Genomic DNA, 13,757 nt, shown 5'->3' with positions numbered 1-13,757 from the left:
TCCCGGGGAGGAGCCCTCCGACCACCGCTGCCGCAGCCCGATCGCCTGCTTTGGCCGGGTCTCAGACTAAGGCCGGCGAGGAGTAGCTGCGAGGGTCGAGGAAAGCACCTTACCTGTTGATTTTCAGGGCGAACGCCCTCCTGTCTGCGGCGGGTAAAGTCGCCATGCGGGAGAGCAGCCGCGGATGCCGGTCGCCTGCGAGGACCGACGCCGGCTGTAGGCACGGAGGGCGGCTTTATTTATTTATTTTTCTTAATTGCCTGCTCCGGGCTAAAAACCCGACGGTCTTCTGACAGTTCTGGGTGGCAACTTCCGCATTTCACCTTCCTCACCGAAATCGGCCAGAGTAGGAGGGATCTGCCCCTGTGCACAGCTGGCTTCTCCTTCCCGCCGGTGCCCAGCCCCGGCACCCCGGGCGCCTCTCCCCGACGGCTCCCGCAGCTGCCCGCCGCACCCGGGCGCTGGCGGGGGGCTGGGATTTCACCTCCCCGTTTGATGCAGGCGACACCCGAACCGCCTGTGGGTATTTTGGAGGGGTCCAGATAGAAGCAGCGGGGAAGGCAAGCGTTTAGGCAAGGGCGAGAAGGGGGGGAAGACACCTTGTACCCGTGAACGCGCACCGCTGCGGAAGTCCTTGCGCAACCCGCCCCCCCGACCCGTTTTTCTTTTGGAAACCGCGGTGCGGCTCTCGGACACGCCGGCCCGGGGGGCCAGCGCTGCTCTGAGGGGGCGCCCGGGCGAGGAGGCAGCGGCCGCCGCTGGGCGCTGCCGATTCAGCCCGTCCTCCCCCGCCGCAGCAGGCGCGGCCGCCGGGCAGGGCCGGCCTGGGCAGGGCAGGACTAGGCAGGGCAGGCCTAGGCAGGGCTGCTCAGGGCAGGGCAGACCGGCGCCCGCTGCCCTTCAGGCAGAGGGAATAGCCGTGGTCCTTCCTTCGGCCCTGTTGGCACAGGGATGGAGCTGTTCGGGCAGGAAGAGACAGCAAGGTGTAAGATGTAAATGGATGCCAGCTCTTTACCTGGGATGATATTTTGCCGATACATGTGTGCACCCAAAGTATATGTTCCTTTTGCCCCTAAAATACCCGAGTGTGTAAGGAAAACTCACTCATACCAACATCAGGTACCAGCTCATCTTGGCACAAAGCAGGGCCCACTGCTGGTCTATTCACCTGCACATACAGCTCAACTTTTTAAAAAGGCCATTTTTAGTAAGTATCTTGTGGTTCTGTTACAAAGTGATGTCTCCTTACTAGTATTTTTCTCTCAGCTTTGGTTGAGATTTCATGCTTCTGCAGATAAGCACAACTTGGGCTTCATTTGTACTGGGAAACAGAAGCCAAAGACAGTTTCCACAGGTGAATTCTGGGGTAGTAGAGGCAATTAAGTTCTAGGTTCTCCTGTGTTTATTAAATCCATGCCTTGGTGGCAACAACATCAGGATTGACCCATTGGAAGGCAATCATAGCTTACCTGGGCATTCCCAGTGAGCTGCAGGGTATCTAGGGGAAAACCACGTGAGATGAGGCAAGGAATGGAAGACTGTCGAACAGTGAAGGCCTAAAACTGTGCTACTAACAATTACCTCTTACTCTGTAGGATTCATCATTCTCTGGAGCTATGTTAAGTATGGTTGGTCTCTTAACCCCTATGGTCTTTGAAGATCACTTCATGGAGAGCACTGGCTATGTGTCGGTAGGGAGGTGCGGAAAGGCTGAAAGGGTGGAAGATTTAACAAAAAACAGAAGTAAATAAAAAGAGTTGAAAATGGAAGCAAATATGGACATATTTTGGGGGGACGGGGGAACCCACAAGGATGTACAGCAGAATAAGATCTTAGATATGAGTCTGAAAACTTCAGAAAGAAAATATTAAAATCTACTATTAATAGCATGGTATTGACTAACAAGTATTTCCTCTGGGAAGAACAAATTAGACACTTTATTGCCCAGAGCTTACCCACCATGCCCATCCTTTCTTTATGCCACCAAGATAAGGCCACTTACCTACCTGTAATTAGAACTTAAATATCACTTAGTTGCAAATCACTGATATGTAGCTATGATCTGGCATGTGTGTTGGTGACAACAAAACTCTGGAGCATCAGAGATACTGGCCATGGCAAGACACTGCTTCACACCACCTTTCTTCTGGTCTGCACTTGCACAAGCCTGGTGAAACATGGTCACTGCCTCCACAGCTCTCTTCAGTGCTGTCCTGTTTTTGGCTGGGGTAGAGTTAACTTTCTTCCTACTAGCTGGTACAGTGCTGTGTTTTGGGTTTAGGATGAGAATAATGTTGATAACACACTGATGTTCCAGTTGTTGCTAAGTAGTGCTCACACTAGTCAAGGACTTTTCTCAGCTCATTCTGGGTCTCAATGTATTCTTCAGAGAATAGGCGTAGCTTCCCATGCTCTGCCAGGTGCACAAGGAGCTGGGAGGGGGCACAGCCGGGACAGCCGACCCCAGCTATCCAAAGGGATATTCCATACCGTATGATGTCATGCTCAGTATATAAGCTGGGGGAAGTGGGCCAGGGCGGGCAGCAATCACTCCCTGGGGACAGGTTGGGCATCAGTCAGCAGGTGGTGAGTGGCTGCATTGCGCATCACTTACTTTGTATATTCTTTTATAATAATTATTATTATTATTTTCCCTTAATTTTCTGTCTTATTAAACTGTCTTTACCTCAACCCATGAATTTTACTTTCTTTCCCCTGATTCCCTCCTCCATTCCACTGCAGGGGGGGAGTGAGCGAATGGATGTGTGGTGTTTAGCTGCCTGCCAGGTTAAACCACAAGTGTGCAAACTGGCTGTAGTTTTAATAGATGTGTTACCACTCCACAAGAAACTCAAAGTGTGCAACCTGCCTTCTGACAGGTGGCTGCCATCACATTGTGTCAATGGTCCAAAGAAACAAGAAAAATGTAACCTTTTTTAATTTTAGTAGATCCATGTAATTTAAATGGACAGGTCCATTTCTGGGAGCCTTATCTGAGACACCCAATGCTTGATTTTTCCTGGATCAGTGGTACCATTTCTTAGCTACTGCACTTGGAGTCTAGGGCCTCATCACCATTGAAAGTTTTACATCCAAAACCCAGCTGAACTATTTATTAATATCTTGGCCTTTCCAGTGTAATTACTCTCTTTGCTCTTACGGGAAACTGATGGACAGAGGAGCTTCTTATCTCCTATTTGCTTTTCAGAATTTTAGCTTGGAGATTAATACAAACCATGCTCTCCCTAAGATGCAATGAAATAGCCATGAAATAAACACCAGTTTGTCAATTTTCTGTGCTGTCCAGACCACTGTAGGATGGCCAAGAAACACTTCCAATGTACTCTTTGTACACATTGAGGTGGGCTCTCTGAGTTCCTCCTCATTCTATCTCCTGGATAAAAGAAGGGAAATTGGAGGAAAAACTGTTATGCAGTTCTCCACTAGTACAGTAGGTCCTAGCTATCACATGAAATTGCTTTCTGGTAGTTTAATGGTGCATTATAGATAACCTCTCCCTAGAAGAGCTGCTCATCCACAGTAGGAAGTCAGGTCTTTTCTGTTTCTCAAAATACTGCTTTTGAAAACCATAACCATCCTTTTCATTGTGTAGTTTCAAAAGCTTCCATGAACTATGATGCCTCTGTTTCTAGCAACTTACAAGCTAAGGAGGAGAAAAGTAAGCAATGAAAAAAAGCAGGCAGCTCCATTAACCATGCTGGACATTGTCTGGTTGTAGAGACAGTAAGACAACAGTTTAGGTATTAGGTAGGTTTCACACCCATCTTTCTGTTCATGGCAGGTCCCATGAAAGGAATTGGACAGTCTTCCTTTACTGACGTCTGTGGTTAATTGGGTTTGGGGTGTTGTTTTTTGTTTGTTTGTTTAAGAGAGGAAGATGTTTCTTCTAGCTTCTCTCTCCAGAACTGCTAATCACTCAAGAAGAACCACAACCTGTTTTTTTATAGAAGGTATAAAAAACGAGTCCAGGCTTTGCCTTAACAGCTGATGTGGCATGAAGTAAGACCTTCCTTCATTGCCAAATCTGGCCACACAAACTGAGCTAGAAGCAATGCAGGTAAAACCTCAACCTACACAGATACACCTATTTATGAATAGTACAACTGTTTATTTTGCAGTTTCATACATTCTTGGAAAGCATTGACAAAAGGATTACTCAAAAAAATTTGGTCTCATGCAGGAAAAAATGCCTGAGGAGACACTTGAAAGTAAGGTTTCCAAACCTGCTACTATATTCAGCAGGTACAGATAAAACACTTAGATCACTGTAAGTTTACATCTTTTTGGATGAACTGAATTATCAGCACCCTACTTCAGTTTATGAGCAACAACACTCATCAAATATTCCTTTTTATCTATTATGTTAGCAATTGCATTGCCTCTTTTTGGGGGGTGGGGGAAGTGGAAGAAAAAAGAAAGGAATTTTATCAAGAAAGTTTACACAGTTTTAACTGATTGGAGTAGTACCAGATAAGACGTTGGTAAACTGATTTTTTTGAACTATCTTATCCACTGAAGAGTTGTGAACAGTATTGCTCCAGCTTAATGTTAAATGCTATTGTTTTAATTCCTGTAATAAAGAAACAAACCTACCTAATCAAACAAACCTAATCACGTCTTTAGAACAGGAAGCAGAACAAGATCCTTCCAGTCAGGAGATATAAAAAATTGTATCAAACCAGGTACCAATGAAAGCAGCATAAAATCAAAAGTAAAGAAAACCGTGCAACTCAGGACAGAACATGGTTTTCCAAACCTAGATTGTGTGAATGGCAGCAGCTGTTGGTGGGTCTTCTATACAGTACAATAGAAAAGCATGCTTACATTCCCCATTTCCTTATCCCCATCCTCCTGTTGCACACACACCCTTCCCAAATGGTGGTCCTAATCATGGCTGCATCACTTCAGGTCTAGAATCAGTCATAAAGCTGTGTTTTCTTCTCATTCCACTTGGGCTTCAAACGCTCTCTCCACGCTTTGGTCTTCCTCCTTCCACCTGACCTGGAGGCGGTGGGTCCTGGCCAGCTGGTTGCTGTACCTGGGCAGGCTGAGGAGCTGCAGGCCCAGCCACAGAGAGCAGCTGAGTGCTGGCAATGAGCGCACAGCTTTGGCACATGCTTCTGGGCAGAACAGATACTGCTGCATATTGTTTTGAAGGAGTTTGCAGGCTGGGGTTGGGGAAATGCTGGAAGAGACAATAATCAGTATGTCTATATACCACCTACCAAGGGATTTTTTTTTCTCTTAAGACACTCATTTCCAAAAGCATTTTCTTAAAAGGCTAAATTAGCAGTCACTACTTCACTAGCAGTGGCATCCCTCCAAAGAACGCTATCGCATGATAGAGTATTACAGCATCAACCCATCATTAAACACAACTCTGTGGCCCAGGATATTCATGGATGACAAAGCCCTGCTGAAGCTTTAAGTGTCACCTGCTTATTTGTAGAGGATGTACCTTTGATGCTTGATCAGCAACTGAGTTAAGTCCATGGGAGTTTTCTCTGTGTCTTTTATAATGGTAAGTTTGCATCCTTGGCAAAATACACCAGCGGTATATAACTTCAGTAATGAGCAACTGTTATTTCGTGACCCCGTAAGAGTATCTGGAGGTTCACACCAACAGGAAAACTGTGATGATCTCAGCACCTGCCGGCAACACACAATGTCTGCAATGTTTGCTCATATTCCACCTTCCTACAACATCACTGGCTGGAAGAGCATAATGCAAGCAGTGCAACTAGACATGGAAAGGAAGCTGACATGCCAGCAAGTTCAGTGCTGTCACTGGCATGGATCTTGACTCTAGCCAGTAAAATCTAAGTGATTTATTCAAAATTGTTTTAAACAAAAAATGTTCTATGAAATTTAGTAGGCTAAATCTCAGAAAAAAATAAGTCCTACTGATGTATTGGACCGGCAATGAAATACTGAAGCTTCCTTAAAAAAGAAAAAAGTCACTCCTAGGTTTAAGTTTCATTTCTCTGTTGGTGAAACAGCAGAAAGGGAACTTAGATCACTTTGCAGCCTTCTGTTTTTTCATAAAACACTTCACTCTAAAAAAAAAAACAAGAGGGGCTATGTGAAAGTGTATCTTCTTTTTCCACTTGGTTATGCAAATTCTCCTGAAAAATAAAAACATTACTGGCCAGATCCTCAACAGAGAGTTTCTCAAAGAGAAACGTTTCTTTGCTCACTTTTGCAGTAAACAGAACTTAAGCAGAGACAACACTGATAAAATTTTCCCTTACAATCACCGTCTTCTTATATACAATTAGGCAACTTGCTAGATGATGTGTGTTGATATTTAAATCCTGGCTATAAGCCATACCTTTATTCTAATGTTCTCAGTTTCACTAAGTTTCACATTATAACAGCATATTGAGCACCTAAGTCATCAAAATCAGCAGTGTTAAAAAGCAGGTACACTGACTGAAGTAATGTTGGTATTTTTAAAAGGTCTTCCTTCTTTTACATGATGTGAATCATCAGCGTTCTTCAAAGAAAAATAAAGTCCAGTTGTCAGGAGAAGCTGTCAATCCAAGTTCAGATAAAATAGAAAGAGTTTAATATAGAAATAATTAAATATAGAGAGCAGGCAAGAAAGAACTAAATGTACCCGGGGGAGAACGCAAATCATACTCAAGTTATGCCTCTGCTTACCAGCTGATATTTTGAGATATACATGGGCCTGCTCATCAGCTACTTAGGTGATCACAAAACTGAACTTCTGTTTCCGCATTGTTTTGCAGGTTAACTATAATTCAAAAAATCAGGCATCATTACATGAATTTGCAGCAACTCCTTTCTCTGTGACGCTGAACTACATTGTGCCACAGAGACTAGTAATACCTTAAAGGCACCTCCTTCTCAGCAGCCATGATGCTTTAAGACTGTTACATTCCACAAAACGCTGAAAAGCCAATGTTTTTCTCTGCCTCTTGTTTCCATCAGATCATGGTCCCCTTGCCACTACTGTATCAGGAAACAGTAAGTTGCAACGCTCTTCGGTCCGTCCTCTTCCTTATTTTCATGGCTCTTAGTCTTCTTCCCCAAATCTCCTCAGAGAATAACAGCCTTAAACACTTTGTCCATAACCCAAATCAGTCTGAAGCAAATGGCTTTGTTTGCACTGAGATCCTCAGCATTTGGGAAGGGGCTAGCTTGCTTCAACTGCAGCCACCTAAAGTAATAATTAAATACGCCTTCCTCGTACCCATCAACACTTTACTGCTTTCTGACGTTGTATGTCTGATCTACAAATACCTTAGAATAAAACATGCCAACCGTGCCACCCAAATTTGCGATTGCTATGCTCATTTAAGCTGCCACCACAACAAAATATACTCTTACAAAGTAGGCTTTATTCCACAATTCAGCAGAAAGGCAAAGGAACTTAATGCTTACAGCAAAATTATAATGTTTGAATATAATCTTCAAAGAGACGAAAAGGAAATGCAGAAACCACAGTATTTATTTTAGGTAATTTTGTTCAAATAAAATAATGAGCGGTGTCATGTGAACTGATGAAAGGCAGAACAGTTTAAAGAACCAGGACACTGGTTTCATCACCTTGTTCTTCCCTAATACCAGATGTCTCATTGAAATGTAAATGAAATTGCAGTATTGCAAATGGCCTAATTTTTGAAAGGCAACTTACAGCCTTTTATATGCTAGCTCCCAATACCTTTTTGACTTTTTCTTCCCCACCCCAAAAGCTTTCTTGCAGTGAAAATCTTAAAATTTTTCTCATTAATCTATTAATAACAGAACTATGTAACGTTGAGCAGGCTCAGGACAGCAAAAATATACACCGTTGGTCAGGCTTCTAACAATTACAGCTTTGAAAAATTGACCAGGTTTTCCCTTTAAAACAGGATGTGTCATACAAGGGGATAACCTGTGTGTTTGAAACGAGAACACGTAAAGATGCATTTACCTCGCATGGTCCCAACACTCTACAAATCAACAGTCTATATAATTATACCCTATACTGAATGGATGAGATTTACTGCCTTCCACAGTTAAGGAAACAGAAACTCCATAATCAATTCTTGTCAGCTGCCCCTATTTGCTGAAGATACCTGAGCCTGTCACCTTGCTAAACTCAAAAGTGTCATGCTTGTGCTGCTGCTGACATTCCACAGAGCTTGTAGACTTATAGTGGAGGACAACATGAGTACTGCAACTGAAGCAAAAAATTAATTTCTCCCACGAATCAAGATTTTAATAATTTGCTTTTGACCTTATTATATAAGTTGGTAATTTTTTAATACCAAACTTGTAGCTTAATTTTATTTTACTGTAAATAAAGGACAGCGCATCCACCCTGCGCACGGTTTGCTGGCCACACCGGAACGTCTTCAGCGTTCCCGTGGGCCAGGGCGGACACTTCTCTTCCCGAGAGCGGGCTGAGGAGGAGCAGCGCACTGTAACACGTGGCCCCGCCTGGCTGGAGAGTACCGCCGCCGTCACCCACCTCAGACGACCCCGCCCCAACGCCGGCCGTTAACAGACGTCTAACGGTCAGCCCACGCGGCTGGCGCGCCCCACCACACGCCTCAGCACCTCAGCGGGGAACTCCTCCCACACACCCCACCTCTCCCCTTTCCCCCACCACCCGTCTGCGTCTGCGCCTGCGCGGGGGAGACCGGCCAGGGCCCGCGCTGAGGGCCCAGGCGCATGCGCTAAGGGGCAGTGCGGTGGGTGGGACGGGCGATGTGACGCAGGCCCCGGGACGTCAGGCAGGCGTGGCGACAGGCGAGGGCCGGGGAGCGGCGGCTGGCGCCCGGCTGCGGGGTCTCGGGGGAGCGGGCGGCGGTTGGATGGGGAGCGCGCCGCCGTGCCCGCCCTGTTCCCCGCCCTGTTCCCCGCCCTGTTCCCCGCCCTGTTCCCCGCCCTGTTCCCCGCCCTGTTCCCCAGGCAGGGCTGCGCCGCGCTCTCATGGAGGACGAAGACTGCCCCGACCTGGTGCCGATAGAGGCCGGCGGCGCGGACGAGGCCGGGCCCAGCCCCGGCCGGAGGATCCCCGTCACCATCATCACGGGCTACTTGGGTGAGGAGCGGCCCCGCTTCCCTCCCGTCGGCGCCGGCGGGGCCAGCGGACTTCGGCTCGCCGGGGACCCCGGGGCAGGGGGATGGGCCGCGGCGGTGCTCTGGGCCGCGGGGCGGGGCGGCCGCAGGCAGCGCCGGCCGGGCGGGTGGAGGGTTGCCGCCGCCGCCGGAGTGACGGCAGCCTCCGTGCCCGGGAGCCGGGAGGGTCAGCCAGACCCCTGTGGCGTGGCAGCAAGGAGGCCTTAGCGCTGCTCGCTCAGCGCTCCGGCGCGTTTGTCAGCGCCAGTGCCCTTATGCCGCTCCCAGTAAGTGCTGTCCCAGTTGGATTTGCAGAACCGTTTTTAAACGGCTGTGCAAGTTCCCGATGCTGCTCTTATCAGCCTGTTTTCAGGGTCCGATCTGTTCTGGTCATGTTTGACAAATCGCCTTTTGCCACTTAATGTCATAATAGTGTCATGTATTTGTCTCAGTTAACTGCAGACTGAATTGTAATCTTAACGAATATCAGGGTTGTCTTCCCTCTCTTAAACCTACATAGTTACTGGGAGCTTCAAATATATGTGGTAAAGATCGGGTTAAATTCAGGATTGCCAACACTTTTCTGAAAGCTGTAACTTTGTACTGCACCATTCTCCCTCAAAAACCCCTAAGAGCAGGGAAGGAAGGTTGCTCTTCCAAATTCCCCTAGTTTTGATCTTGTACATGGGATGGAGCTGTTAGTCACGTGGTTTTACAGAAGTTGTGAACACCTTGCTTAACAGTGGCAGTTAGTAGGACATAAGTAATTACTGATGATAAAAGAGCTGGTCAGAAGCAGCATTGGGAGGGAGAAGAGTAAGTGCGGCTTTTGTTAAGAGAATATAATATATGAGTTTGCTAGGAAAATACGTTCCAGCTGGTAGGGGACTTATAAGTTGGTCAAGCACTGACACTTAGTGAATGGAAAACTGTGGGTCTTATAAAGCTGAGGTTTAACGTACTGATAGTTCCACGGGGTCAGATACCTCTGCAAATTAATTTTTGCAGTGTTACAGCAGAATGCAGGATACAAGAAGGAAAACTCATATTCCAGAAGAGATTGGATTTGTCTGAAGTGTGCATGTGCACAATGGTATTTGCTTTTTATTTGAAAATTTAAACTTTTTTTTAACACTTCAACAAATATGGTCTTTGTTTTAGGAGCTGGGAAAACAACTCTTCTAAATTACATACTGACAGAACAGCATAATAAAAGAATAGCAGTTATTCTGAATGAGTTTGGAGAAGGTATGTAAACCTGCAGCAACATTTTTTTTAATCTATAAAATGTCAAATACGTAAAATGTCTGGAAGCAAAAAACATAGTTTTAAATCCATTACTGAAATTATTGATACATCTCATAGTCTTCAGAAGGGCAGAAAGATTTTTGTCTGGTGTTTGTAAAACAATGCTGTGCATTAATGTGTTTTGTACGTAAATTTAGTCCCTCAGAGTCATGTAAATGAATGTATCACCCTGTTGGAAGTGCTGTACCTCCATTTGTCCTACTCAGTTTCAAGCAAATGGGAAATAATGTGTTGTTAGATAACGTTTTCATTTCCTGCAGCCACTTACAGATCACAAATTATCCTAGAAGAAGAAAACGGGGAGATGTGCGCTTGATGTCTCTGGTTCTTTGACCTCTTTGCTTTGCTTCTCAGGACTTTTAACTGTAATTTCATATCTGTACCACAGTCGGTGTTGCTTACAGATGGCACTGTGGTGGTGGTGGGGTTTTTTGTTAAGTTTTTTTTCATCAACAAAGACGCATGCCACTTTTCTTGTCATGGCGCCTAAAATAAAATATATAGACAGAGCATTTATTTGATATAGAAGGAGAGGCTGATTTCCCTTTCTTTTAGCAAAGTGTGTGGCACTTAGGCTATACTTTTGTCCTCTGCGTTTTGGTCTTTGTGGAACCAACTTGACGTTGGCTTTTAAATTTCTCAGAATACTAATTTCTAAAGAACATGTCAGAAATGTGGTATCAGAAGAAAAATATAATCCAAGAGTAAAAAATAATATCAGCTTGAATCTTTCATACCTCTTTTGCAGGCATTGTCATGCAAGTTTGTGGATTAAAATTCTAATGCTACTTATATTTCCAGGAAGTGCCTTGGAGAAATCCCTGGCAATCAGTCAGGGGGGAGAACTCTATGAAGAATGGCTGGAGCTCAGAAATGGATGCCTATGCTGTTCAGTAAAGTAAGGAAGGACTATTGTACAAGTTCTTACAGTGGGTTTTGGGGGAATTGAGGAAAGGAGAAGACATCCAGGATTTGATTCCTAAAACTGATGATACTATTGATTGAGACTTCCTTTTGTCAGATAAAACAAGAGTTGGAATTTGGGAGAAAGGAATTTATTTCCTTTCGCTGCCTTACTAGGTTTGGACTTTGTGTCTTTCAGAAAAATAATCTAAACACCAACTTATACGCTATTGGGGTACTGTAGGGTAGGGAGTTCTCCCTCTTCTATTAGTATGTGTGCTTTTATGTAGAGAGCTAAAGATTCAGGGAGGCTGGAACTAGGACTCAAGTTTCCTAATTTCCACATTAGATACTTACTCTGTGTTTCTTTCTCTGCATGTTGGTCAGTACTTGACTATTGTATGCCTCAGAAAGGGTGGAGGGAGAACCTTTTGGTGACCTAATGAAACACAGTATTCCACATCGTAAGCTGATGGTCACATTAAAAAGCAGCAATGTATTTGTTTCTTTGACATATATTTACCCTGTTTAGTTCAATGCTGGATGGTTTGTGCTAAGTTTGTAATAAAGTCAATGGCCTGTTTGTCCTGCAAATTTGGAATAACTAGTCCTATGCCTTAAATCGGGATAGTAAGTGGAAAACAGAAGATCCTTCTGCATTGTGTTCTACTGGGATGTAAGGGATGCTGCCATTGCTGCTGTGTTTTATATACATTGGTTTATTATATGAAATGCCATACATTTCTGCTTCAGGCTGACTTCATCAGCTCAGATTTAACTAGATGACACATCTTAATTTTGCTATAAGTGAGGTAGAAAGGCAGGAGAACATGGGTCAGTTCCACCCCCCTTTCTTTTTGTAATCTCAATTGCCAAACCAAATAGCCGAATATTTACACAGCCCTACTGTGTACAGGGTTTTCAGTGTTTGAAAACAAATCTTTATTTAAATCACCTTTATTATGCCTTTTGGGAGTGGGCAAATATTATTTTTAGACCAAAAGGGAACAGAAAACTGCAATTTGCCTAATATCAGAGCAGCAGCTTGATGACTGAATTTTCATTGTAGACTGTAAGTCCTGACTGAGGCCTTTGCTTTGATGGTACTGACGCAGTGTTCTGCATCAGAAGATATATGTTTATACATGTTTTAGCTTGTTTCCTCTGTTCTCAGGTTTAATTGTTTCTTCTTACAGGGACAGTGGTGTGAAGGCTATTGAGAACCTGATGCAAAGGAGAGGAAAATTTGACTATATATTGTTAGAAACAACTGGTTTGGCAGATCCAGGTAGTTCACATTATGGTTTTCATAACCATGATAATTATTCTGTTTTTATGAAGTGCTTATTTGCTCGCTGCGTGAAATGTAATAAAAAGCAGTGAACTGTCAGGCACTAAAAAAAACTGGATTGGATAAGGTGCAGTAGCAGGGTTGTGGGTGAGGTTGTTTGGTTGGGTGTTTTGCTTTGGTTTTTTGAACTTGCTCTAAATTGACTCTATAGCTTAACAGAAATCCGTTTAAAATATATTTCTCTCAAGGGAAAATACTGGGCTTGGAGAAGAGAAGCACGCTGTGAAACTAGTAGTTTTCAGTAGGCTTTTGCTGCTCTATGTGCTCCTTCTAAAGTATTAGCATCTGATGTATTCTTGCATTGGTTGTGATAGGCCTTATATTTTGTGAAGGCATAAAATATGCTGTGAAAGAGACTAATACATTCTTGTGGTAGGTACAGAGCAATTGTAGTTCTTAAAAATTTCTGGAGTGCTCTTTAGAGATATTTATTATAAAAAGGTGTTTAAACCTGAGCTCATGTTAGTAATAGTTATCTAAAGCAATTTTCTCTGAACCATCTCAATTAAAAATGTATTGTTGATTGAAAGTGAAGGAAATTCTTATCAGAAGTTCAGTTGTTTCCCATTTAGGAGACCGATGCTTTCCAGCTCAAAGCTAAATAGTTGTCATGGTAAAGTAATTTTCTTCAGAAAAAGGGACATTGATTTGGCCTCTGTTACACACAAGTTCTGTGTGAGTCAGATTGGAAAACTATTAAGCTTTTTGGAAAAAAATCAATAGATACCAGAAAACCATTAGATGTTGTGGCCCTTGCTATATCCTGCATGAGTAGGCGCTGTGAACAACTAACAGGTATTTGATATTGATACAGAGTGGTGTTTGGAGGACTGCATTTTGTCACTTCATGTGGACAGTTTTAGGTGTTTGAATGAGTTTGGTTACTGACTCTTTTTTTTCTGATCTGCTTAATACTCTAAAGCAGCCTGCTAGTAAGTAAGGTTCTGATAATAGAAAAAAACAAAGGACTGTTGTTGCTGTTAGCTCCTGCTGTCCTTCGTATTGTGGCACCGATACATGTTAGATTGGTTTGTTTCATAACAAATCATGATTTTTTTAAAAAATAAATATACAGCGTATGCTACAGTTGCTAGAATCTGTT

General features: G+C 44.0%; 2 protein-coding genes across 3 annotated transcripts in view; one reads left to right on the top strand and one right to left on the bottom strand.

Annotated features, from left to right (window-relative positions):
- The window catches only part of DOCK8 (dedicator of cytokinesis 8), a 95,008-nt gene extending 94,708 nt beyond the window's left edge, over window positions 1-300 (bottom strand). The window contains exon 1 of the mRNA XM_064438327.1: window positions 114-300. Coding sequence (XP_064294397.1) covers window positions 114-166 — 53 coding nt within the window. The 5' untranslated portion in view covers window positions 167-300. The remainder of the gene's footprint in view (window positions 1-113) is intronic.
- An 8,466-nt stretch (window positions 301-8,766) lies between these two features.
- The window catches only part of ZNG1A (Zn regulated GTPase metalloprotein activator 1A), a 35,943-nt gene continuing 30,952 nt past the window's right edge, over window positions 8,767-13,757 (top strand). The window contains exons 1-4 of one of the 2 annotated variants that reach the window (XM_064437705.1): window positions 8,767-9,076; window positions 10,255-10,341; window positions 11,203-11,299; window positions 12,501-12,592. In XM_064437705.1, coding sequence (XP_064293775.1) covers window positions 8,965-9,076; window positions 10,255-10,341; window positions 11,203-11,299; window positions 12,501-12,592 — 388 coding nt within the window. In that variant the 5' untranslated portion in view covers window positions 8,767-8,964. The remainder of the gene's footprint in view (window positions 9,077-10,254; window positions 10,342-11,202; window positions 11,300-12,500; window positions 12,593-13,757) is intronic. The other variant, XM_064437704.1, reaches the window with a different exon arrangement.

Source organism: Phalacrocorax carbo, chromosome Z (assembly GCF_963921805.1).
Source record: "Phalacrocorax carbo chromosome Z, bPhaCar2.1, whole genome shotgun sequence".
Taxonomy (NCBI): domain Eukaryota; kingdom Metazoa; phylum Chordata; class Aves; order Suliformes; family Phalacrocoracidae; genus Phalacrocorax; species Phalacrocorax carbo.
The sequence above is the reverse complement of the archived record's forward strand: the minus strand, read 5'-3'. Positions and strand labels throughout refer to the sequence as shown.